The sequence below is a fragment of the Podarcis gaigeae genome, assembly GCF_964106915.1.
Source record: "Podarcis gaigeae genome assembly, chromosome: 11".
NCBI lineage: Eukaryota > Metazoa > Chordata > Lepidosauria > Squamata > Lacertidae > Podarcis > Podarcis gaigeae.
In genome coordinates this window covers 40,605,682-40,633,262 of record NC_139687.1, presented here as the reverse complement: position 1 = coordinate 40,633,262, position 27,581 = coordinate 40,605,682, and the positions used below count along the sequence as shown (strand labels likewise).

Below are 27,581 nucleotides of genomic sequence, written 5' to 3'. Positions count from 1 at the left end.
GCAACCTTTAGATGGGTTTTTTTTTTTTTAACATGGTCTTTGCGTTAGGAAGTTAGGAAAACCTATAGTTTTTCCTATGCCCCACTGCTCTCCTTTCTGTACCTCCTTTTTTTGCCCAGGTGTTTCCAGTTTCGACAGGCACCCTTCAAAGGCAGAGAAGGCGAACCAACATGCAAAAGAAAGGGGTTTGCATAATTCAAAGTAAATAACTTGTTGCATCTATGCTAATGCTTCCAAAAGATTTCAGCTTGCTAGGGATTTTGGGCCTGAGAACATTCAAGGGTTACATAATAGGGTGGGAAAAGAAACTAGAAATCGGATGGAACTACTGGTCAAACGCCACTATCAATAAACTGCTAAAGCTGCAAAGCTAAAATCGGGAGAAAAACAAAGTTCTTAATCCAACAGAGAGCTTGGCATTCCTATGCTAATTTAAGACAATATGTTTAAGAGCACCTAATTCTGTGCTGGAACCAGTCAATGTGTTGAGTCAAGTAAGAAACCTTAATAGGTTTAAATGATACACTTGCTTCAGAATCTTTGTATTGTTTGCCTTTTCCTCTGTGTCACTTTAAACAAAAAGCCTTGTGCAAGTTGTCCTTTGTTTAGCTACCCAGTTGCAGGAACCAGCCAGAGACAAAATTTGCAGAGTGAGATACCAACACCACCTACCTGGGAAAAGTTGATACGTATACATGACTTTCTAAAGCAGGTGGGGTGCATGCATAGAATTTTAAGGAAACCCCCATACGTAAAGCAGCAGAAAGAAAGAAATTTCCACTTAGAAACATTGTATTAGTTATAAAAGCAAGTTTCAATTTAGAATCGGAACTACCTGGAGCAAATTTGACTCCAAACCACCAGGTCCAAGGCATGATTGTGTGATGGAATACATGGAGAAACGTAATTTGGGCATTCTTCTTTCGGAGCACAAAGAAGATCTGGAACGATTTAAAGAGGTATTATTACTGCAAGTCACACTTAACGTCAGCAGCATGCGCAATTCAGTCTGTGCGCTGAATAGCTCATCATGTTTTCCTGGCATGTATAAAAATGCATTTATTCACACTGCCGTTCCATGACTATTAGTACTGACTACACATACTACTGCTCAAAATAGTTGCTAGAGTAAATAAATAAATAATCTGTTGGCTTTTGTTTTACAGAAGAGGCAGGTGGTTTCAGAGTCACTGGAGTACGGTAAATAGAACACCAGTTTTTCCACACAATCTGCAGCTCAATCTGCTCACAATGCACCCCTGTGATTTGTCACTTGCACTGTGTGTCTCCCCACCACACACACACACACACACACTGGTGCAGGGGTGGACGAAGGGCGTGCGGTGGGGGCGGGCTGCTCCGAGTGTCACCTCAGAGGGGGGTGACAAAATGCTGGGCAGCACTCATGGGGGGCCTGCAGTGCGCCTGAGCCACACGTCTCTCCTGGGAGTGACGTGGTGGCTTGGGCGCCTGCAGGCTCCGCGCTGCCCCAAATGGCCCAGCTGCCGCCTCCCTCTCAGCTGTAGGGCAGCTGAGGGGGAGGAGGCAGGCAGACTCCTCGGAGGCTCCACAGAGTGCCCCAGCTTGCCCTTCGCCACGGGTGACTGGCCCGGCCCTGGGCGCAAGGCACATGTGCCGTCCCAGGCGCCCAATCGGCTTCCTCTGCCGCTGCACTGGTGTCCAGTATTTTAAAAAGACATACCAACTTTCACATGGTTTGTCTGGAAAGCAGCCTTGTGCTGCTGTTGTTCTAGCCACAGCTCATCTGCTACTGGGTTTTTTAATTTTTATTTTTTGGAGTGGAGAGTCTGGTGCCATACTGCAAGCTATGTATCAGCTCAATAAACACTACACTGATTTCTTAGAGACTAATCATAACACATTGAGAAGAACCTTGCTGGATCAGGCTGAAGTACCCATCTACTCCTACAACTTGTTCTAACTGTAGTCAACCAGCTGCTCCCAGGAAGCCCAGAAGCAGGATCTGCGTAGAACACTACCAATGATTCCCAGCCACTGGTACAGTGGTACCTCGGTTCTCGAATATAATCCATTCCGGAAGACTGTTCAAGTTCCGAAACGTTCAAAAACTGAGGTGCAAAGGGCTGTCAGCAAATTCAACTGAGAAAATTGAAAAACAAGCAGGGGAAGCCGTTCGACTTCCGAGGCGTGTTTGAAAATGGAAACATTTACTTCCGAGTCTTTGGTGTTCAGGTTCGGAAACATTTGTCAATAGAGATGTTTGAGAACTGAGATACCACTGTATTCTGAGGCATAGTAAAGAGAGAATGTAGCCATGGTGACTAGTAGTCACTGAGAGCCTTATTCTCCATGAACAAAGTCTTAGAAACTTGAAGGCTAAACATAGTTGACTAAACTACAGACATCATCACTATGGGAAGCAATTATTATGGAATCCTTCCCACCCACACAAACTTCCCTGCTTCTCTCAATGAGGAAGAAAAAATAAAAGGTTCTCCAGGTGTCCTCACCACTCAAATAAATTACAGCACGTGAAAAGTTTACATCCACACAGTGGAGTTAACACAACCCCACCTCATGGCGAAGGAGAAATACAATACGCAAAGAACAATCTGAAGTATACAAAGGTGCTCCTCATTCACTTGTTAGATTCTACGATCGTGCTTACCGTGTCTAGCAATTCAATGAATTTTGAGAAATAATACAAGTAGCAGGCACGAACCATCTGCAGAGAAGAAAAAGATGCGTTAAAAACTGAAAACATAATGGAGCCCAAATCTAACCTTAGTTGAACTTTATGAAGGTTTTTCAAGCTTTCGGTGATGAATTTATGTGCAACAGCTTCATGGTGCACCTCATCACCATTCACCAGGTGATACAATCCAAGGAAACACAAAGGAGGGTATACAGTGGTACCTTGGTTCTCATACTTAATCCGTTCCGGGAGTCCGTTCGACTCCTGAAACCATTTGAAAACCAAGGTGCGGCTTCCGATTGGCTGCAGGAGCTTCCTGCAGTCAAGGGGAAGTCGCGTCGGACGTTCAGCTTCTGAAAAACTTTCGTAAACCGGAACACTTCCGAGTTTGTGGCATTCGGGAACTAATTTGTTTGGCAGCTAAGCCGTTCAAGAACCAAGGTACAACTGTACACACAGAGAGTGGAGATTCTGTATATTTCCTAGACAGCAGCATGCAGTGCCCACAAACACCTTTTTAAAACTTCTGCAATGCAATGGGAAGGTGCTAGTTAAACTTTCTCTCTCTCTCTCTCTCTCTCTCTCTCTCTCTCACACACACACACACACACACACACACACACACACAGCCAATCTTTTCTGCACGTGTGTAAAAAGCTGCATTGGTGTCCATGCCTCTCATGGCTGCTCTTTTCATTACACATACATACACACATTCATTTGCAACTCTTCTGTTGTAGCCAATGCAGTCAAATGACAGCACACATTCCTGGAACTTTGTGAACCACAACAAAGTCATTTCATGACTCACCCTTAGAGCCATAGGTGACCTGGAGTAATCAACTATGTCACAGCGATAGGTATAGCCTGTAGCCCAGCCAGACATAAGGAACTGTAGGTGGAAGAAGATAATGATTCATAACAATAACAGTAACAATAATTTATTTAGATATATGAAGTTCAGGGGTGTTTTTTTCCAATTGCATGATCAATGTTTCAATTATTTTGGGACTGAACACAATCCATGTGTATGTTTTAGATTATACAGATTGGCCCAATACACATACATAGTGTTCAGTCAAAAAAAATGAAACATTGATTATGCAATTGGGGGGAAAAACACCATGAACTTTGTATATCTAAAGGGTTCAGAATTAGGGGGGGGGTTGGTTTTTGGTTTTTTTGCTTCTATCACAACAGGTGTTTAAAAAGCTACTCGCCCTGTCACTAGGGCAGCAAAGAGGTTATTCCGGGCAAAGTTAATAGTAACTGGAAGTGGATTTATTTCTTTTTCCAGTTGTTTCTGTTGTCCATTATTTTTACAGAGGTGCATTTGGCAGGGAAACTACTAAATATATTTTTAGGTATGCAAACATTTAGATCCGTATTACCAAGGCTGTATAATCAGGAGCATCTTACTGAAACAAAAGGTTGCAAAAATTATAATATGGAGATCACCATGAGCATTACAAAAGAAAGCAATTTTTGTGATACACGGATCAAGTGCCGTCACTGAAGAAAAAATTGACAAGACAGCCCAGAAGTCAAAGACTGTTTCAAGTATCTACCAAGAAAAAAATATAAAGTCACAAAAGCAGTTTCATAGCATAGCTCAGTGACAGAGAACATGTTTTGCATGTAACAGGTCTCCTCCGTACAGAGCCACCCAGAGAAGATGATTCTGAGCTAGATGGACCAGTGGTCTAACTCTGTACAAAACAGTTTCCTATGCTCAGTGAAGTCATGCTTCTTATTTCAACAGCCTGCATCTACAGGTATAGTTCACCTAACTATACCTATAACTTCCCAGTTAGGTTCCCAATTCACAGGCAAAATATACCTTGTGCTTCCCTGTCCATACATCTACTGCCTCATATATATATATATATATATATATATATATATATATATATATATATATATAAAGCCAGGCACAGAGGTGACATCACTATACAGGGATTTTACCCAGCAGAAATAATAAGGAATGGGGCTTAATAGTCCCCTCTCCCACCTGGCTCCTCATAAATATAGGGAAGCGAAGAAGAGATGCAGAGATACCGCCTGGTTAATTTGTTCACTTGTCACTGTGGGGCCTTGGGTGTGTGAAGCCTGCAAAGCCTGCTCCAGGTCCTTCTACTCTGCCCAGTAATATTATGGAACAGTAACGGGAAACCTGTGGCCATCTGGATGTTGTGAAGACTCGCATCAACTCCAGCCAGCATGGCCAACGATCGGAGATGATGAGAGATGAAGTCCACCATTTAGGAGGGCCCACAGGTTAGTCAACTTTGACTTTACATATTACAGAGCCACGTCATTTTTAGGATAATGTTGTTGATGGGAGCGAACTCATGTACAGTTAACAAAGGGAGGAAGGAGGATTCTTACTCCCCCAAACACACACTTTCCCCAGGAGTAGAGATAGAAGCCTAGTGTGGACTCATCCATTTGTTTCATGTGTTGGGAGAAATATTTGCTGCATTTCCCAACTGCTAGGCTGTGGTAGAGGGAAATACGATTTAGAAGGCAGTCCCTAGGCTTCAAAAAGCTAAGAGGGACAATGAATTTTCCCTGGGAACAAAGGGTCACATCATGGCATTCAGATTTGATGAAAGTGTTTCTAAACTTTGGTGTTGCAATCTGGCCCACAGCAGAAACCCATTAACATTTTTAGGGGGGAAAACAAAAAACTTTGTGCACATCTAATTGGCATAATGAGTCTATTCTTAGGCAATACTTACTTCATAAGTCATATAAATTGAAAGAGCCACTACAATGAAGTTGTAAAAAACCATCAATTGCCTCAAATCAAAAGGTTTCCTGTTTTCCATGAACTTTGGTCCCAGGTTGGTGACAAAATAGATATATGCTCCAAGAATAAGTGTCTGTGGAAAAGGTGAGGCCATAAGCGGGTAGCCATCGACTCGTGGATCTGGAAGAGATTTAGTTTAAAAGGGACCAAGTCAGTCAGCTACCATGATTAATCAAACATCAAGTATATTATTAAGCAGAAATAGGCTGTTCATTCGAACAAACGTTTTCACCTGTACAGGCGCATTTGTTGTTTACCTCAGCTTGTCCCCACGTTACACAAAAAGCATACCTTACGCAAGGAAACAAAAACCTGCATCCGTAAGTTGCAACAATGAGAAACCTTTGACAATGGCATGACCATGTTATTTTTTCCTTGAATACTACAAACAGAAGTCACACGCTCTTGAAATGCATCATTAAATTTTGCTATTTTGGCTAGATTTGAGACCTAGTGCAGCCACTATTTTGGTGTTTGATGAGTTGCATCATTTACTTCAGCAGTGGCCAACCTCAGGCTTGCCTGATGTTACTGGACTACCCAGCACAGCCAATGGTCAGTTGAAATCCAGAATCATCAGAAGGATCTTTGATTTACTCATTCCCTGTATTTTTATTGCTGTCAAATGGCAAAACAGAATAAAGTATTAGCCTTCATTGAGCCATTTGACTAGTCTAGCAAAATACTTACAAGATTTAAAAGGAAGTAACTTGGACATGTATATATTCCACCAATCCCTCCCAATGACTGGGACATCACCAAGAATGTCCAACACCCACCCCTATCATTAATGGCATATAACAGGGAAGTCCAATCGGTCAATCACGATCTACCTGTCGATCGCTGGGTGTCCCTGGTCAATTGCGGGACCCTGATCAATTGCTCCCCTCCCCCAAAAGCTCAACAACTCTGGTCAATCCTCCCTAAAAACAACTTTGATGAAGCTTCCCAAGAAAAAACTCTACAACTCTGGTCAATCCAATGGGTAGATCACTGCCAGTTTTTTTATAGTGGGAGTAGATCGCAGTCTCTTGGAAGTGGGATGTGCCTGGTATATAATATACATTAGTATCCTCAATCTGCTAAGAATATTTCATTTTTTCACTTTTACATTAATGCAGTACTCGTAAAAACAGGTACTAAATTTACCCCCATTAGCAAATGGGATTCCTAAATAACCTCATTGCTACACTGCTTAAAAATAGCAGCTTTGGTCTCTCCCTATACCCAATAATACAGTCTTCTTTACACTGAGTTTATTCAGTAATCCAAGAAGTATTCTTTGTGGGCATCATAACACTTTCATAAAGGAGACTCATTTGGAGACAAAACAACTTGGTATTCTGTGGAAGAATGTGAAAACACAGAGCAAGGGCACTCAGTGCCTTCTAGGTTTTAATATTTGTGAATGGCAGAAGTGCGCAAGTGCACCATCTTCCTTTCCTCCTAGGCATTAACAGGAAACTTTATGCACAAATTGTTCACATGTGATATTCATGTTTGACTGAATGTTTGTAAAACAAAGCCAGAAGCAATTTTGGGAGCGTCAGTTAATGTCTTCATAGGATGCTTATTAGTGTGGAGCTTATTCGTATTTGTACATCCTGCTGACATATTGTTGGGGTATTCTAAACGTGGCATTAGGCCCTGTGTGTGAACAAGCATGCATAATTTGGCCCCTCCAGATGCTGAGGGGAAGTGCTGTGCCTTTCAGGACCTGTTTGTGGACTTCCTGGACTCACCTGGCTCTTGGAAACAGGATGCTAGGCTAAATGGAGCTGCGATCCAGCTATGTTCTCAACAGCTGTACAGGCATCAGCTTGATCATAAATTTTCCCGAATTTATGGTTATCTATTCCTTATTCCAAGACAACTAATGCTCTAAACCTGGAAACCAGTTATGTGCCATTTTATAGTTGCACAAGCATTACTTTGGCATCCTACTTCAGTGGAACTCTTAATAAACAACACCACAACAACTCTGGTATTTTGAGAATCCTTGCCTTGTAGAACGCCTAAATTTAAGTTATACACATTTCCATTCAAAGAGCTGGGATCCCAATCCAGAGGTGTGTAGAAGGGATCTGACAGTACCGACAAAAGAAATGATTCCTTTTTCCTGATGTGACAACCATCCAATGGATTTGCATGTGCTCTACATCAAAAAGTAAAATCCTGTGCCTAAAATCCTTGGCCTGTATGAATCCACAAATTCAGTAACATTGCATAGATTCTCCAGAAGTGCAATCACACCACCCAGTTAAGGGCTATCAATGGCTACAAGCCACAATGGCCATGTGCTCCCTCCGCTGTCATGAGCAATGTCAGTTGTTGGGAATCACAAGTGGGGAGATGGCTATTTCGCTCAGGTCTTGCTTGTGGGCTTCCCACAGGCATCTGACTGGTCACTGTGAACAGGATTCTGGACAAGATGGGCCTTTGGACAGTATTGCATTGTGCTTTTTCTGCACTCTCAAGCAATCACAGGATGCAGAGACCTGCTTATTAATTTTTCAGTTAGGTAATACACGTGTAAGATGGTATGCATGACCTTTCTGTACATTGAAAAGACTGATAAACATTGTGCAACATGTAACTCATAAAGTTAAATCCTGTTCTTCTGGAAGCAACTCATGGGTGAGTCAACACCATGTAATCTCTCACTTGTTAAACATCTGGTGCAATCGATTACTCATTTTGTGTTCCATCTTCAATTATCCCAAATTAACACCCGACTTGTTCCTTCCCAAAGCTTCCAATATGCCCACGTATCCTGGAATAGCCAAGTGCACAAGGACCTACTGGCAAACAACTGCACATTTCAGTTTTACATAGATACTCTTAATAATACTATTTCAGCTGTTGTTAAATACCATAAAACAGAAAGTCACTACTGTGAAGCAAGACTTACCAGCATCTTTAATCCACTCATCATAAAGCGATGCAGCCTTCAACGTCAGATTGTTTAGGGCCATCTCCACCATGGTGAGAAGGATCTCTCCTGAGGGGCAATAAATTGGACTTATTAAAATATGCAAAGAAAAAAGGAGGGTGGAAGTCTTCACACAACTGTCAATGAAATTGTTGCAGGGAAGCAAGTTGATTGTAGTGTACCCTAGGCAACAGTTTAAGGACATTTAACATCAGCCTCATTTTCTATTTTATGCAATGCATACCCCAGCCACAATTTCATCTTTGCTCACCCAAACACACACACACACACACACACACACACACACATGCCTGACTTGTAAAAATGGTTACCCAGACATGGCTTTCAGAGTGTTCAGGATCACTACTATGGCGAAGACCAACTTAATAATATTAGAGTGCCCTTATTCTCACCAGTGCAACTTAAAGACTCTACAATCAGATGCTGTGGAAAAAAGAGAAGCTTCTCTGTTGTTAAGCTCAGCTTTTTCTTTTCCATTTCCATCTGCTGAAGCCACAAAGTGGCAGGGCAGTCTTAAGCATTAAACCTATTATGTATGGATTTAGAGTGGGGGAAGTAGACAAATGCAAAGATAATAATGAGACCAGACTGTACTGGGTGTCCCTAGATCTGCTGGATGTCAGTTCAACCCATGTAGATCACAGCTAACCACTAGCTCAAGATTGGCTAATCCTTAATGAGCTCCCTGAGCAAATTTTCTGCTTCCCTCCCAAGATCCTACTGATTCTGCTGGTGACAGAAAAACGGGGAGGAAAGTAGACAGTGATGGGGTGGGCAGAAGCCAGAAAACAAGTTGGAATGCAAATGGCCCCCTCCCTGGTCTTCAGATTGATCAATTTAAGAACAGAGAGGAGGTGATAATCTTTCATCAACTGATCTGTACGGAAAAGCCGAGGGAAGAGCTGTGTATGTGTGCATGTGCATGAAAGCATGGGGTGTGGCCACACCCACTACTAGCTTACAGACCCTGGAGACTTGGCCAAGCAGCTATCACACTAAACAAAGGTTAGCAACTCCTGACATAGGACCACTTTATCCAGGTGGCTTAGCTTCTATCAGTGGCAGGAACGTGGCTTCCATTGACCTGGGTTGACCTGCCCTGCTGGTATGTTTTTCACACAGCTGCAAGCAGCAACACAAACAAAACTCACTGCATTGATTCTTGGCGCCACTTTCCTCTAACCATGTCAAGAGGCCATGCAAATTGGTCCTCCAAGCTTGTTTTCCAAACTCTCTGCTTCTTTCATGTCTAAACAAGGTCCAGATCAAAAATATGCAGGGAACCCATGGTAGAACTCCTTTAACAGGGTTGTAAGAATTCTAGAATGCTCACAGTTCAATGACTACATCTCCCTGAAAATGGAAAGCCAACCTATCAGGGGAAGGTTAGAGTAGAAATCTTGCTTTCATGTTTGTTTTTATGTTTGTCTCATTTTGGTGTTCATCTTAGATAGGGTGGAGTGGTTTTGCTGGAAAAGAACCCTTTTACAGTAGTACCACATTCTTGAATATGTTTTTAACATGCTTACATTATTTTTATTATTATATTTTTACTTTGTTGTAATTTGCTTTGGGACTTTTTGTAATAGGAAGTGAGATATATATATTTAGTAAATCTAATGTTGACCCTAACCGGGTAGTCATTTGCAAAGCAGGGTCAATTCCACTAGCGCTGTATGCCCAAGATGTCAACGGCAATGATAGCATGACACTGCACAGCAAAGTCTTTTTACTTTTCTTGTCCCCTTAATCTTACTGCCAGCTCTATAAAAGCAGCTTCCCAACCACAATGCCAAAAGGGCTTCAAACTCAGGACAAAGTCTTTGAGCTGCCAAGTTAACATCCTGAAACTTCAAGACAGTTCAGTATGACCAAATTCATTAATAAGTAGAGTGGAACTGTGAATTTTACAATGAGCTCTTAAAACAAATCCATGATGTAAGAAAGGGTTGCTCAAGCCATTCAAAAGAAGCAAACTAAAATATTTCACAAACACCATCCCAATCACAGTTTTAATCATCAGCATCATAATTTTATTATTCATACCCCACCCATCTGGTTGGGTCAACCCAGATAGCATGATTGACAGCATTTACATGTTGCTGCAGAGTATTCAAAATATTGGTTATGTGCTGTGCAAGTCAATCAATGCCTTGTTTCTCTTAATCAATTTAGATAAGAAGTGTTAGGCAAGCAGATTCCTTTGGGCATCAATAGGCGATTGCAGGGCAAGATCACTGTGGGTTTCTTCTCCCTTATAGGACTCCAGATCAAGGCTGTGATCTCATCAATACTGACTTTCCCAGGGAGAAACTATTTTTCCCCGGGGCCTGATCCTACACGACAGATATAAACTTATCAGTTGGAATTCTGAAACATCCATTTGGGTCTACATAGTACTTACTGAGAGTGGCTCGCATTTAAAGATAAACATATTCCACCCCTACCACGAGTTTCTAAATTTGTAATCATTTTTCAGACTATATACATACGCTAGTCTAACACCTTCTCAGCCTTTCCCAATTCAGACAGAATGAAGAGAGAGTGCTGCTACAAATCCCTGAATGAAACCTCCCAATGATATTATATGAATGTGGAATAGCATAGGAAACAGAATGGACCCTTAAGGGAACCCCACAGAGTCAAGCAAATGTCTCCTAGGACTCAGCTACATTAGGTTTTTTTTTTTAAAAGCATTTTAAATGCGTTATAACACTGTGACACCAGATAGCGCTGTAGGGTTTGAACCTTTGGCAACATGATTTCCCATTATGAGCTTTACAACATGTTTTCCTGAAAAAAATATGAGGGGGGGGGGTAATGTCTAGATCAAGCCCTAATACAACTTTCTGGTAGTGAGCCTGAAGGCAGGACTAGTGCCACCATGACAACTCCCGCCCCTGTGGGTTGCATGTTTCTCTCCTGATATAGGTCATTAATCAGGGTGACCAAGGCTTCTTGGTGGCAAAACCAGGCCTGAACCCAAACTGTAATGAAACTAGATAGCCTGTTTCCTCCAGGCATACCAGCAGCTAGCTGGCCAAGACCCTCTCAATCACCTTGCCCAGGAAGGGAACATTACAGACATGGTAACAGTTTTCTAAAACCTCCGGATGCAGTGACCTCTTCAAGAAAGGTTGCACTGCCACCTCTTTCAAGGCAGTGCACAACTGTCTCTCATAGTGAGGCACTAACTAATCCTTGGACCCATACAGTCAGTCCCTGTTACTAGATTTTATCAGCCATGATGAGTGGGGATCAAAAGACCACACAGTCTGCCTCAGCACCACAAGCATCCTGCCCACATCCTTTGGCTGCAACAGTCAAAAACTGATCCCACAAAGTGATAGTGCTTTAGGGAACTGCAACAGACCTGAACCAATCATGGCATCGAGTTCAGCACAGATCTGAATGATTTTGCCCTCAAAGTGATTTACAGAGATGCCTCCCAGCAGGCTACTCAGTGGCCCGTTTTCTATTATGCAACCCTGTTCTGAACCAGCCACTTTGCTACTCTCAGCAGCTGTGCTGGGCGATTCACCAAAGGTGTGAAAGAGGCTGAGAGAAATATGATCTTTCAGCCGATGCCACCGCCATGTAGTAATCAACTTGGCATCTCAACCTGGCCATTTTCATGGCAGGACTTACCTGTGGCATCTGACCTGCTTGGTTGCCTTGTGCAAAAAGCCAAGGAGCCTCTCAAACTCTCTGCAGCTGGATAAGGCGCTTAGGGGCAATCTCATCAATAGCCTTCCCTATCTCACTATTCCAAATTGGACCTAGGGCTTTAGCAGGAGCACCACATGGGAAATCCTTCCATTTCCATCAATCTCTGGGGGTAGATGGGAGGGTCACAGGCAATGCAACCCTCATTAGGGAGCGGTCCATCCACGACATCCACGATAACTCACCACCACCCCATTCACTGTATTATTTTTTTCCAGATCCTGCAGCATGTGTCTGACACATGGATGTATTGCAAAAGCCCCATGGTTATCATGGCAACCACAAAATCCTGGGCTGGTCTAGATAAGGCAGAAACAACATGGACATTGAAGTCCCCAAGAATAGTGTCCTAAGATCCTGCAGCACCACACTAGAGGCTGCCACCACCAGGGTCACATCTAGAGGTGGGTAGCATACCAACAAGCTCCCCATCAGGGTCTATACACCGTCAACAGCTGGCTCCCCTTTTATCTGTCCCAACCCAACAACCTAGCAGTCACTGGGAACTAGGATCAGATGTTCCAGTTGCTCACTCAGCCAGCCACTCCTCCACAGCAGCTTTCTCTCAAACAGACCAAGCAGCAGTGACTGTTTCTCAGGAAGAAGAGGAGTTTGGATTTGATATCCCGCTTTATCACTACCCAAAGGAGTCTCAAAGCGGCTAACATTCTCCTTTCCCTTCCTCCCCCACAACAAACACTCTGTGAGGTGAGTGGGGCTGAGAGACTTCAAAAAAGTGTGACTAGCTCAAGGTCACCCAGTAGCTGCATGTGGAGGAGCGGAGACGCGAACCCGGTTCACCAGATTACGAGACTACCGCTCTTAACCACTACACCACACTGGGGTTTACTTGGCACTGCCTCTCCTCTGCTCCCACAAACCTCACAAGCCTGGTGAGGTACTTAGCTACTTAGAAGGTGCCACACAGAAGGTGCTACTTAGTAGGTGCCACACAGCTGGCTTCTTTTTTAATCTCTCCTTATATTGTGTCCTTAAAACACTCAAAGTCAGCATGTGTGTATGCTGCCATTGCAAGGCAAAAATAAAAAATGGGCCCACAGGTCCCAAAAGGTTGGCTGGTGACCCCAGGGCCAAAAAAGACATAATGCAGGGTATCAAACCTCAGAATAATGGAGAAGAGGGGCTCCAATCTCAACCAAATCAGAAATGCTAGAGGAAGGTCATGTAACCCTTTCTCATTCACTATTTTCCACAGGTGGTCCTGGGGCAGGGTGGAGAAGAGAGACACCTAGGCACATCCTTAACTCTCATTTCACCCTCCATCAGGACCAGCACCACTTTGAATGGTGTATTTAGACTGAGAAGACATATAATCTGCATTGAGCCCTATTCAAAGTGCTCCTTGCCTTTAAAGCCATGAACAACTTTAGTCCCAATTATCTTAGTGTATACCTTCTCTCATATGAGTTGTGTAATCTTAAGATCCATCCAATGAAGACCTGCTCTTCTACTAGGGACAAGGACATTTTGAATTTTCTCTTTCTTTCTTTCTTTGGCCCCTTTATGCACTTTGTTGCTGTGGTGTTTGTTTTAATTTTTTATTATTATTGTACTCTATACTTTTGCATTCAGTTAGAAAACACAGGATATAAAGTTTTAAAAACACAAAAAATCCAAATAAACAGGACTACTGGTTAAGTGATATCAAAAACCTGCATTACCCAACATCAAAATATGATTGTTGTCTCTTGGGAATGAACAGAATGGAAACCTGTACCTGTTTATTTAAAACCCTACCTGACCCAAGACAGACAGCACAATAAAAACCAATTGAGTATTCAAATGATTCCATCTTATCCCTATTCATTATTACTTCTCTTCTGGCTTTAGTGATACCATCTCTGTGATGGCTCTTCCCAGCTATGAAACGCCCTCTATTGCAGTCCTAAGCCTTGCTAATTTAAATAAGTGTTGCAAGGCTTACCTTTGGGGCTGGCCTTTGAGTCTCAGAACATGCTAGGAAAATTTCAAGTGGCTTTATTCAGTGTTACTGGGTGAAACTGGTCAGTGTTACTGGTCATGCCAGCAGAACAGAAGAAAATTTTAATCCAACATCATGTAGAGGACACCACACTGACTACACAGGTACAAGTTACAAAACTGCTACCTGACTTGACCAGAGCAGCTTTTAGTAAACTAAAAGGTTTAGCTGATTAACCTAAATGATAGAAAAAAATAGTATGCAATCCTATACAAGTCTACTCTGAAGCAGGCCTGTATGGCAGCCTTCACCAACTTGGTGCCCTCCAGTGTTCTAGGCTACAACACTGTCTGCAGCCCCAGGTAGCATTCCTAATTTCTAGCTAACAAAATTCTAAAATGTTGAGTTTGAAGTTTAGCCTCAGTGCAACTTTTGAACAGAACTTGTCTTTCCTTGGCAGCTAAACAGCAATAAATTGGCTGTACAACTGATTTGTAAAGAAGTGTCACTCCAGTGAACAAAAGTTGCTGGTGAGAGGAACAGGAATATCAGACCCGTAAACCAGGCAGGAATATCTTACCATGCAGGGAATACTTAAGAGTTAGTAGGCGTTTAACGCTTTCTATTTTCTATGTGTTTTTAAAAGCAAGCTCAGCTACCTTACTTGCCCATGGGTGGGGGAAATACAGGCACACTACAGCTAACTCTCGAAAACAAAATCTACTTTTCCTATTTTCATTTTAGTGCCAGAAGAACAGGCAGTTTCTCCATTTGCATCCACCATCTCCCCCTTGGCTTTAGTCACACAGTTAATGGCAAAAATGAGCAATGCCAATTTCTGAAAAGCAAATGGTAGCCAAAGCAAAATGAAAGAGGCAATTGCCTAGCAACATTCAAGCATGTAAGGAATTGAACACTTTCCCAGGGGGAAAAGCAAGCTAACTTCGAAACTGTGTCAGCAAAAGAAACAGAATCAGCCTCTCATTGTTTTAAACACCCTTTTCAAAGATTGTGGAAAACCCATTTAATCGGTGCCCCCTTTCCAAGTATTTTTCAATTTTATGGAATGTATGTCTGGTCTTTCCACAAAGTTCCTTTAAAAATATAATTTTGGTATCCTAAACATATGTACGGTACTATAAACCAGATACACTGGAAACAAATTAGTACTTGTTCTGAAATTCATGCTAACAAAGGTGGCCATGCCTCAAGCTATTATCACATGGACACACACCCTGACAGTCAAAATAATCTATGCATTCAAGTCGGTGGTAGTGAAGCCCTAGGAACTGGTCCCTACTTCTTGTCTATGTAGCAGCCACCCCCTTTAAATACATGCCATTTAAATGCTAAATCACAACATACTTAAATACCAGAAGATACTATAAAGGTACTATGCCAATGATGAACTCAAGACTATGTCTTCATGCAATACCAGGCATCTGGCAAAAGAGGTAGCGAGAAGAAAAGAACAAGAACAATAATGTAACTACTGAATAACTCCTTAAACCAGGTTTACAGTTGCTAAAACATAATGTATAGTTACCATTTTGGGGCTCGAAAGTCGTATTTTTCAATAAGACTTTTTGGTTCCTGAAATTCATTCTGATGGTGCAGATAAAATGTCACGAATAGAATTCTACAGGATGTGCTGTTAGTGTGTGAAAACAGGTTAGATCCAATAATCCCAGCCATGCATCGCCATATGGTAGAGAGCCATCCTGGTGCCCGGGGAGCTTAATCTGTTCACAAGTGGCCAATATCCAGGTGTAAAATGCACCTGCTTAATATTGAATGCTGATTGTGAAAGATTCAAAATAGGAATCTAAGGCAGCATTTATTGCATAATGGAAGAGAAACTGGCAGAAAGACTCTTCCACTCGACAGTCATCCGGGATGGCATGAAATGTTCAGAACATCCAAACAACTTGGGATGAATATGTCAGTGAATATGCTATAAACCAATGGGGAAAAGGGGAGGCAGGTGAATAATGACACGTAGGAAACATAAAAGGAGAACCAAGAGGTGTGGAACAGAAGCTAAGAGAAAGGGCAGCTGATGGAAAGGGGACAGGAAGCAAATGGACCATCTAGCAGGGCTTCAGGAAAGGATGAGCAAAAGAGATATGAAACTGGGGGAAAAGTTCAGGTAAGCTGAAGGAAACTTTCTATGGACTTTTGGATAGAAGTACAGTGGTACCTCGGGTTAAGAACTTAATTCGTTCCGGAGGTCCATTCTTAACCTGAAACAGTTCTTAACCTGAGGTACCACCTTAGCTAACGGGGCCTGCCACTGCCGCTGCACCGCCACCACACGATTTCTGTTCTCATCCTGAAGCAAAGTTCTTAACCCGAGGTACTATTTCTGGGTTAGTGGAGTCTGTAACCTGAAGCGTCTGTAACCTGAGGTACCACTGTAGATGCATAGACAGGCTGAGTGTTAGGATATCAATAGATTCTTCAATAAAGGTCACATTTTAAGAACTGGAGTAGGGAAAATCCAATTCGAGAGGTGCAAAAAGTGACTAGGGATAGGAGCGAAACTGCAGATTTGTTTCAAAGAGGGAGCCCAGGCTTAATGAGGTATTTGCTTTGAATACTAAGGAATCCAGAGCCACACATGGGATGAGGTGTGACTGCCTAAACTATTCAGGGAATTTTCAGCTGTAAATCAGCTGGTGAAAATGGATCAAAGTATTTTTGTAAAAAGATTAGCATTCCCTCCCCCCATGCACACAAAGGTGAAGATGCAGTAAAACATCCCTATGCTGGAAATTCACTAGGGAACTATACACTACCAAGAATAGTCATGTCAACCATGCATTGAGTTTGATTTACATTATACTAATAGGGCTGCAGCACCTGGGACATCAGTGCTAATACAGGATTACATGGGATATTGTGGGAGGCAGATGGGCCTACAGGGCAGCAAGGGGGAAAGGGCAGAGTTTTCATAGGGAGCAGAAGACTTTCAATTGTTGGAGGGATCTCAAACCATGTAAAGTCCTGATGAAAACTAATGAGGCATTGGGCATTTCTGGCGAAGTGGGGGTGAAGGAAGGGAAGCAGAAACTGTTGGTGCTCAGTTGCTTTAATAGCATGCAGTAAAGAGCAAGAGCACACAATGGGAACAGAACAGCACTCAAAATCAGCTAATGACATCTGGGGAGGGTTATCAAAGTAAAGCTCCATCACATTACTTAGGAGGGAAGGTGCAATGTATTTAATATAATGGATGGTAATTGTTCAGAAGAGGGGGAGAGGGAGGGAGGGAAAAATATTCTCAAAAAGCCCACACAAAATGCATTTGCCATTCTTCATCCTACTTTTTATTTACATAAATGGACAATATATAAAAGGTTTTATATATGCATACAACTGGGAAGGAGTTTAAAATTAATTGCTTCCATGGGAAGTTACCAATTTGGAAGTTTCCAAGCTGACCTTAATTATATGCCTCCATCTACTTAGAAAGATATTTTAAGGTGTATTCAGCGTGTTTTACCAATGCTGATTTTTCAAGTTCATACTCTGTTTTAAACACATGTAAGCACCCAAAGATCAAACACAGCCATTGCTAGCTAAAATGGTCTATAAAAAGGAGAATACAGTAAATCACTCCCCTCTCCCCATTACAATGACGTTCTCACTGCACTGGAAGTTAAGACAACCAACTTTGACTACACTCCTATGCACACTTACCAAGGATTCAAGCACTACTGAATTTAGTACATAGAATTTTTTCTTTTTAATAGTTACCCCCCTGAATAGCCCTCAAAACAAGGGTTCTCTTTGACTTTTTAAAAAGTGGGCTAACTGGAATACAACACAAAAAATGCTGGACAGTTTCTGCAAACTACAACTATCTGTATCATAAAGATGAAACTCAACTTGAGCCAATTGTGAACATACTGGTTCATGTTGCAACTGATGCCAAAGGCAGTGCTTCCAGAAAGTCAAGATGCTAAATGTCCCTCCCACACTTTCCATTATTTTCATAACTCTTTCTTTTGGCTCCAGCCACCCAAGAGGCCACTAATCTGCTGCAATATCAGCCATTATAGCTAAAGAAAAGCACCATGCTCAAAGATGAAATCTTCAAAGAGTTAGCTGCCAAGGACACTCTAAGTACAGGTTGGCATCTACAGTACCTTCCTTTATTCCTTGCGCTCTATCTAGCTAGAAAAAGCTTTGAATGGAACACCATGACCAGACACACCCTTCTACTGAGGCAACATTCTGGTGCAAGAAGTGAACTCTGAATTACCATTCCAGTGCCTCCCACCTATTTAAATGCTTTTGAAAACAGAGTCGCCAAGTCCCCTTCTAATTCATTTCCCCTTTAATCCAAAATCCATTCATTTCCTTTCTGGAGGCCACAGAAGTCAGACAAATCCCTCTTCTCATCCCATCTTGGTCATGAGACTGTGGAAGAGTTTTAAGAGGAAGAGATGGGGAATGTGTGTCTGTGGTGAGGACTTCCATGCTGCTTAGTAACACACACTGTTACCCTCTTCTCTGACAAAGAGCACCACCCCTCTCCAGAGATGTGAGCTGCTCACAAAGTAAGTCACACAATTGCAAAGGTATTAATGGGCAACTGCTTTGCTGCTTCCATCTCAACCATCTCTCCACAAAGAAAAGGACAAGCTGTTCCTGTTCTGTTCCTGTTTCACCTTCTGTGGATGTAGGTAGTCAGGCAACAGATGACCTCTCCTGGCCACCCCTGCCAGCCTCTTGATTACATTTCTGATTTAATGTTGGGAGGCATTTTTCTAGAAAATGTAGAATGAAGTAAAAGCCAGACCACTAAGGAGATGATGGACCGCAACACCTTCAGCACTATGACAGGTGGTCAGACTCTGAAGCCAAAATGCCCCTTTGTCTTTATTGGTTGCAGTGACTAAGAGCTACTGCTAGATGCCACCACACATACCATTACCGCCAGCACTTTCTCCTACTGAATGCCAGAGTTTCAAATGGCATCTTATCAAGCAGCACAATGAAGTGTCATTGGCAAAGTTATCAAAAGCTTTCTTACATGCCTAAAATGAGGCATATTTAGGACACCAAAACAGCTGTGCTCATGAATACACCCAAAAGAAATGCCTAGACAACAGCAGCGTAATGCACCCAGGGTTCTTCCTTAAAAGAATATCCATACTTATGTGCCAAGACAGTTAGAGTAGCTACTGCATAAACTGAGGTTCTAGGAACATAAATTTCTTTGCAAATAAAAGAGGAGCTTTAAGTTATTCTCTTTACATTGTGTACTATAGCTCGGGTCTTTAGTCCAGGTTTCTAACAGAGTTACTCAACTAGTTTAGGTAGTGGGGGAATGCATGAGGACAACTGCTATAAAGTTAAAATACTTGCACACAAGTGTTTTAAAAACCAATCCCATCACCTAGCAACATGCAGCATGCCCTAAAACAGCATGAACAATACAATTATTTGCTCTTATCTTGACTCCTAGAAAAACATACTTCAATGAGGTGTTAGACCTCGGAGTATGGTTTTTATGATAGTGAGACTTACACATTACACACTACCATGAACATAATACAACTTATTAAGGGGTTAATAAAGTAACCTCTCTTTTTCCCATGCTTGAGGACCAACATAGCAGCAGCAATGCCCAGCATAAAAATGAAAAGATGGTTTTGTGGTTGTTGTGTTTTTAAAAAGAAAAGGCTTTTCAATAATGCACAAAACACACATCTCAGGCATATGGATTCATGCCCTTACCTACCTATCCAGACCTGCACAAAAGCTAGAAAGGCTGCCAGTTTGACACCTGTTTCACTAGCCAATTTGAGAGAGATGGCCGTGGGGATTAATTAACCCTCATAAACACACACAAAGAAAGATAGCCACAGAAAAGTCTTAATTTCTGACTAAAACGAACCCTTTCTCTATCCCATCTTGTATACCTACATTTGCTAATTAAAGCAACCTCTATTAATAAAAAATAAAAAGTAGGACACGCTGGTTCTTTTCACCAAGGGCAAAAATGTGCTTAAGGTATACAAGCTTTAGCCTCTGAACTGGCTTCAACCTTGGAAACAATTTTTCTCACTTTATAGCGCAGCTGCCATTTGAGTAAACCAGTGTCAGTCTGCCCAGAAAGAGGCTTTTATTTTTCATTTATTAAATTTGTATACCACCTTTCATCCAAAGATCACAGAGTGGATCACAACAGAAAAACACAAGATGAAAACACAAAATACATAATAAAAACAAGAACAAAAATAAACCAATAACCCCCATCCCACAAACACATTTAAAAGGACACAGAATGTCAATCACCCAAAGGCCTGGTTAAAGAAATATGTTCTTGCCTGGCACCTAAGATATGTAATGGGGGCATCCGGTAAGCCTCCCTGCAGAGAGCATTCCACAAAGTGAGAGCCATTGCCACGGGACCTCCATGTGGATGAGACACATGGAGAAGGGCCTCAGACGATGATTGCAGGGTTTGGGTCGGTTCATATGGGGAGAGGTGGTCCTTAAGGTATTGGGGTCCTGAGCCATTTATGGTTTTATATGTCAAAAACAGCACTAGTGATGAGCGACCGCTTCTATGTGAGTCAAGTTGACTGTATATCCAGAGGAGCTTCACAAATCTTCTCAAACAAAACTAGTTTTCTTCCAGCAATAGGTGACTGCTCAATAGAACCCCCTTATCTGCTTCCCCACTAACATTTACTGATAATGGACACTACCATCAATGGGTGGAATTCACAGTTTCTATTTGCCAACCTCTGTTTACCAACCGTCAAGCAAAAGAATGTAGAGAGAAGCAACTCTCTCCAAGATGTCATTTGCGTTGTAAAATGAATAAATATAGTAATGTCAACAACAGTTTGCCAGGGTAGGGAAAGAGAAGTTTCCTACCCAGTTTCAACATATGCAGTTAGAATGAGTGTGTATCAAATTTGGCTCTGGCTCTGCATCCCTCCACCAAATATTTATAATCTATTTAGTATCTAAAGCTTGTGACCTCCTTAAAAGACTAATCTGACCTGCAAATGTAAGAAAATGCCTACGGGATACTGAGGCTGGGATCTATGTCAGTACACAAAGTCTATTGTTAGTTATAATTAACATTTGTTCTCAGTTGCAGATGCAATTGGCAAAAAAATTACATATTTTGGCTTCTAGGAATATGATTTTTCCCAGGTGACTGAATAGCTGAGAAACTGTGACATGATTTCAGAGGTGTTCATGAATGTCAGATATACAGTAGCAGAGGCCAAACCCAAACATCAATACACACAGCATTTCTAGAGGTATAAAAAGAAAACACCTTCCCTGTATACCCCAATATAGGCCCTTTTTTGCATAGATAAAAGTTGTGTCCAAACCAGCTGCTATAGGCACATGATTTACTTTATACTGGGTCATCTGCTGCCTTGTGGTGTTGGAGACTTCAGAATCCGGACCAGAATGGAAAAATCCAGGCAGCAATATTTTTAAAAGTTTTATTGACTTTGGTTTATTTGTCAGACAAGCAAAGCAAAGTGGGTACATTCAGCAAAAATGAGAGAATGCCCCAGAACACCAGGGGCAGACAGTTTTTATCCCCTTAGGCAAAGCAAAGTTCAGCCCCTTCACCCACCCCCCTTAAACATTCCCCTTTATGCATATTCATTGAAGCTCAACCAATTAAAGATTTGATGGTGGCCCTTCGGTTCCAAGCTGCATTATCCACTAGGTGGCGCTGTAAGCTTATAATCCTCTTGACCTATTTGCAATTCCTTGTAAAACCACATTGGCCATCCGTGTTCCCACCTTATTTTTGTGGTGGGCTACATCTTCCTGTTGTTGCTCTCTTCTCGGTCTGTTTACGGGAATTGGGTGAATAGCTAGAGCAGGTGTGAAGTGCTCTGACCACACTTGCAGCATTTACAAAAATGCTGTGTGCTGGCAGAGGAGAGAAATAGTTTTTAGCTTTTAGCTTGCTTCTTATAAAATGGCTTCAGTCTGGCTCTCCAAAGTGGACTCAGGTGGACCCTTGGTCCTCACTCCTTCAGTGGGATGTCTTCGGGAGAAAGCTACGGATTAAGGCCCACACAAATCGGGAGTGGAGTCGCTAAGACGGTTGGATGGTGCCTCATACGCCCCATTCCTGCAACTCCTGCAGCCAAGCTGGTGCTAAATATATTGCTATGCTTTCCTTTGGACCAGGTCAGCGAGGCCAAGAGGGGGGTCTTGTTGTCTGGCCATTCCAGGACCTCTGTGTGCACTGTTACAGGCAGGTCACTTGGGTGCTGCTAATGCGGCAGTTTGATTTCATCCCTGGAGGTGCACTCCGTTGCCTCTTAAGACAGACGGATGCCAACAACAGGAGAAGTATAAGAGATTAAAGCATTAGGCCCTGCTAAATGTTTGCTACTCACATACAGTAGATAGGAAGCCTGCGCTGATATGCTGATGTGCTCATCAAACCCACAAGCTTCAGCACATGCAAGTTTTTAAACCACAAGCTCTTTTGGGATTCTGCTTCAGGACATTTCACAAGAAAAAGAGCAGAAGGAACCCACGAACTAGTCAATTACTGCCACCTCTTAAATACTTTTTTGGGATGGGCATGGTGAATTTCTGAATTTGGAGCAGGCATAGGCAAACTCAGCCCTCCAGATGTTTTGGGACTACAACTCCCATCATCCCTGACCACTGGTCCTGTTAGCTAGGGAGGGTGGGAGTTGTAGTCCCAAAACATCTGGAGGGTTCAGTTTGCCTCTGCCTGATTTGGAGGGTTAAAAGGGCTTTCCAAGAAGCTGTATTAAAGAAATGTGAGGTGGGGGTCATTTAAACCCTGAGGCTTCCAGACTTTGCTAAAAAAAAGTAAGAAGAGGTTGCAGAAGAAGCTGGCTGTGTGGAATGACCCACATACAGCAAATCCATTTTAATATATGACACTCTGAGAAAGGCATTATTTTAGAGCAGAACAAAAAATAGAAGGAAAGGGCAGTTCAAGTGACTTTGAAAGGCTACCATAAAAATAGATACAGGGATGTGTCTGCCTATGTATAAAATACTACTTGGTTGCACATTTTAAGTTGCAGTGAAACAATTATATAAACAGAATCAACTTTCCTAATGTCAGAGTTAAGAACAGTCTGAATGGGATTTCTTCAGGATTGGTGACTAAGCTTCAGGCCACAGATCTCAAAGGAGTGCTCTGGAAATTTGTATCATGACATGCAGAAAGACCCTTGCTGCCATGCATATGAACAAGGAATGAGAAAAGGCTTAGTTCAGAGCACAAAGGAATTGGCAGAAGGAAATTAGCAGTAGTGTCCCGGTGGTAGTTGGTTCTACACTGTACAGGCCAGGGAAGGACAAATTAAGAAAACAACAGGCATCACAGCAACTGCTAACTTAGGGCATCATATGTGATGCCGCAAATTGCATGGTTTGAAGTAATAAAATAATGGTAAGTATATGACTGAAATAAAACAAACTGCAAAAGGCCATGATGTTCATTTGCAGTGGTCAAATAAAATGAACAGTTTCAATACTAGAGCAGACTTCTCTAAATATGTGAACGGTAGACAGACATTTTTCACTTTGGTACAGATTACTTTTTAATGCAAGGACAGCCAATCTGATTCCCTCCAGATGGCCACAATTCTCACCTCTGTATTATCAATTTAGATTTCAAATAGAGGGGCAAATATCACTAAGCAAGCACCTTCTGCTTAAACTTTTAAGCAGTTTGCTGAAAGTTATGTACACAGCCTCTCTGGGCACATCTTTGGACTGGGCCCAGTCCTCTAAGGCCTAGCCATTTACAAGTGTGCATCTTCCCTGGCCCCACCCATATGTTTGGCTTTGAAGGTCAATATTTTAAACTTTGAACTTGCATGAGCAAAGACATCATATTCATTCATACTGCAGCTGTTTTTGTTCTGTTCTGCAAACAGTACTAGAAACAGCGTAGTGGCCAAACCGTTTCCATTTCTCTTAGTAAGCCTTCTGAATATGTGCCTGGAATTCATAGTTCATAGCTAAGCACCTTGAAGTTGCCATGGACTAGACACTCTTGGCTCCACCACTGGATCTCAGAATGACATAATGCAAATAAGTGCCTGAAAACCTTGCCAAGTACAAACACCACATTTCAGATGACATAATCCATGCACTTCTAGTCCTAACATTACAGAGAGATCAATGAATTGATCTAAGAAATGCATTATGACAGGCACCACGAGGATAGCATCTAGTACATATACGATGCACTCAAGCAGCAAGTATTGCAGATGTGACTCAATTAAGTAACAGAATGAGCCGCTTTTTTAAACACTGCACATACAGTGCTGCTTCAGAGGCTGAGCTTTTGAGTGATCTAACAGGTGTTGGTTGACATATGGAAACACCATGTACAAACCGGTAGCCAGTGTACCTTTTTTCCAAAGCTGGATCCAGAACAAGTCAGAAGGAAGCTATTCCAGCTGAAAATGCTATCATGGTGCTACATTAGGAGTATAAACAGAAAGCAGAATGGGATGTATTGGAGATCTGAGTAGAACATGGGTAGGCAAACTAAGGCCCGGGGGCCAGACACGGCCCAATCACCTTCTAAATCCAGCCCACGGACGGTCTGGGAATCAGTGTGTTTTTACATGAGTAGAATGTGTCCTTTTATTTAAAATGCATCTATGGGTTATTTGTGGGTCATAGGAATTCGTTCATATATATATATTTTCCAAAATATAGTCTGGCCCCCCACAAGGTCTGAGGGATAGTGGACCAGCCCCCTGCTGAAAAAGTTTGCTGACCCCTGGAGTAGAACTTAGGACCAGGTGAGGTAATGGATTGCCTTCATTCTCATAACAAACATGCACACCTCCCAGTGCAATGTGCCTGTTTTCTGGAATGCTTACCCATCCAGGAGGCTCCATCTGTCTGTAGAATATTTTTAACCCTTACTGAAAACCCAATTTTGTTTAGGCATTTTCCAATTGTTGATCACTGGGTTATACTGCTTTATCATTTGATCCCCCCTTCTTTTTGATGATTTTATCTGCTAGTTACCTGCTGTATTTAATATTTATTTAATCAGATTTTTTTTCTATATGTCGTATATAGTCGTAGAATCAAAGAACTGTATAGCAGGAAGTGAGTCCCAAGGGTCATCTAGTCCAACCCCCTGCCATGCAGGGATCCCAACTGAAGCATCCATGACTAATGGCCATCCAACCTCTGCTTAAAAGCATCCTATTAACTTGACTAAATTGACAGTGGGCCAGCAACAATTCTGACTGTCAACTGTTTAATCAAAGCAGCAGCAACAAATAGTAGGGTTGGCAGAGGCAGATGAGGATAGGACTCCTGCACCTTTTAATACTTCTGGATTTTTTTTCTGCTAAACTTTTCTCTTTCATACAGCCATTAAAGGCACAGGAGCACCGTCCTCTTTTACACCTGATCACCCTAACAAGAAACTCTACCCCTTCCAAACTGCAGAAAGCTGGTGTGAGTGGGATACCAGAACAGACATTTTTTGTGGTAGGACTGTGAGGTCAGTTCCGCTTCTACAAACAAATTTCTGCAATGATCAAATGCTCAGAGGCATCCCATTCCTTAATAATAAAAGCCTGTTGGCCCCTCTTACCTGAGCCACCATTATGCACCTAGTTCCAGCTGGTGACTCTCTGAGGTACAGTAAAAACAAACAAAAAGAAAGATTCTTCAGGCCACAACTTGGCCTGCCCCTGAACTGGTTTATATGGTGCTCTTGGCTAATGAACAGGTAGTCTATTTCACAAAAAAATTATGCTACTTGGTTGCTGTTATTTTTAACATCTTCCTTAAAAACATCATGAAGTTGGAGTTATTATTCCAGCAAATTTCTATTATCTCTTCCAAACCTCATATAATGACTTCCTTATGATATGATTTAGGAAGCTTCTGTGTGCCTTTACTTTGTCAGACATGCCAACCAAATCTGTTGTCGAAACCTTCAAAATCCAATAAACCAGTATTTTATAATAAAACCCACTCTTTCAACCAACAGAAACAAGACACTTCATAATAAATTTTTTAATCAAAGATGTATAATCTACTGTTAGAATGGCATACCAAAGATGAGCAAGTCAAGTGTGTTATGATAAAATGGGCAAAAGATTTTGGGTATAATATACAACTAGAGGACTGGGAAAGGCTATGGAAGAAAGGAATAAAATTTACTGCTTGTACTGCTTTAAAGGAAAACATAATGAAAATGATGTATAGATGGTACTGGACACCAACAAAATTAGCCAAAATGTATAGTACAAGTGACAATCTATGTTGGAAATGTAAAGAAAAAGAAGGGAATTTCTACCATATGTGGTGGACTTGTCCTAAGGTAAAACTTTATTGGGATATGATATATAATGAGCTTAAGAAAATATTTAAGAACACTTTTCAGAACAAACCAGAACCTTTTTTGTTGGGCATATTAGGAGATGAAATCTCTAAGAAGAATTGTAATATATTTCTTTATGCCACAACGGCGGCAAAGATTATTTTAGCCCAGAAATGGAAGCAGCAAGAAATTCCAACAGTAGAAGAATGGGAAACTAAGATGATTGAATACACAGAACTGGCAAAACTGTCCGGGAAAATCCATGACCAGCGAGACCAACTGTTTGAAAAAGACCGGAGTAAATTTATTTTATATTTGAAAGAACATTGTAAATCTCTGACAACACTAGCAGTACTGATTTAAAGGTTTTTGCAGTTTAGAAGTAGAAACAGAGAGAACATGTCTGCCTGATGTCAATAGTGAGGGAGTTCCAAAATTTAAGTGCTGCCACATTAAAAGATCAATTTCCTACAAGTCTGGAGCAGGTATTTTGTGGCATCTCTGAAGCACTGTAAGTTCTGGAGATCAAAGCAGCTGAGTGGGCATATATGGGGTAAGGCGATATTACAAGAAAATTGTTTCCAAACTGTTAAAGGTTTTATATGTTGATAATGACACCTTGCACTTGGCCCTGTAGCAAATTGAGAAATGCATGAAAAGGTGTTATAAGCTGACAGATGCTAATTGATGGTTCTCACATTTATCAGCGACAGCAGTCGGCACGAACTGCAGCTTCCAGATCAAGTACAAGGGAAGCCCTACACAGAGCACACTGCAGTAATCTGATGCTAAAGTAACCAATGCAAAAACAACTGCAGTCAAGTTTTCGCAGTCCAGCTAAAGTCTGAGCTATGGTACCAGTTGCAGCTTCTAGTCACTGAGGCTACCTGAGCCTGCTAAGCTGCTCCTTTAGTGGGGAGTGTGACCTGAGCCTGCTAAGCTGCTCCTTTAGTGGGGAGTGTGACTCCATTCAGCATAGGGAAGTGACCATTTTTTCAGAAATGGGGACTACCTGGCTATTGGCTACTTGCGACAAAGTGAAGATGCCCGGGCACCAGGATGGCGCCTGATGTCTCCACCATCTGCATGCCTGGGGATCCTTGGTTCTTGCCT

At 41.9% G+C, this 27,581-nt stretch overlaps 1 protein-coding gene across 1 annotated transcript in view; it reads right to left on the bottom strand.

Annotated features, from left to right (window-relative positions):
• Positions 1-27,581, bottom strand: part of ELOVL7 (ELOVL fatty acid elongase 7) — a 45,160-nt gene that overhangs the window by 11,996 nt on the left and 5,583 nt on the right. The window contains exons 2-6 of the mRNA XM_083703721.1: positions 8,401-8,490; positions 5,419-5,609; positions 3,489-3,569; positions 2,651-2,707; positions 836-941 (exon numbers count right to left, since the gene is read on the bottom strand). Of these exons, the coding sequence (XP_083559847.1) occupies positions 836-941; positions 2,651-2,707; positions 3,489-3,569; positions 5,419-5,609; positions 8,401-8,473 (508 nt within the window). The 5' untranslated portion in view covers positions 8,474-8,490. The remainder of the gene's footprint in view (positions 1-835; positions 942-2,650; positions 2,708-3,488; positions 3,570-5,418; positions 5,610-8,400; positions 8,491-27,581) is intronic.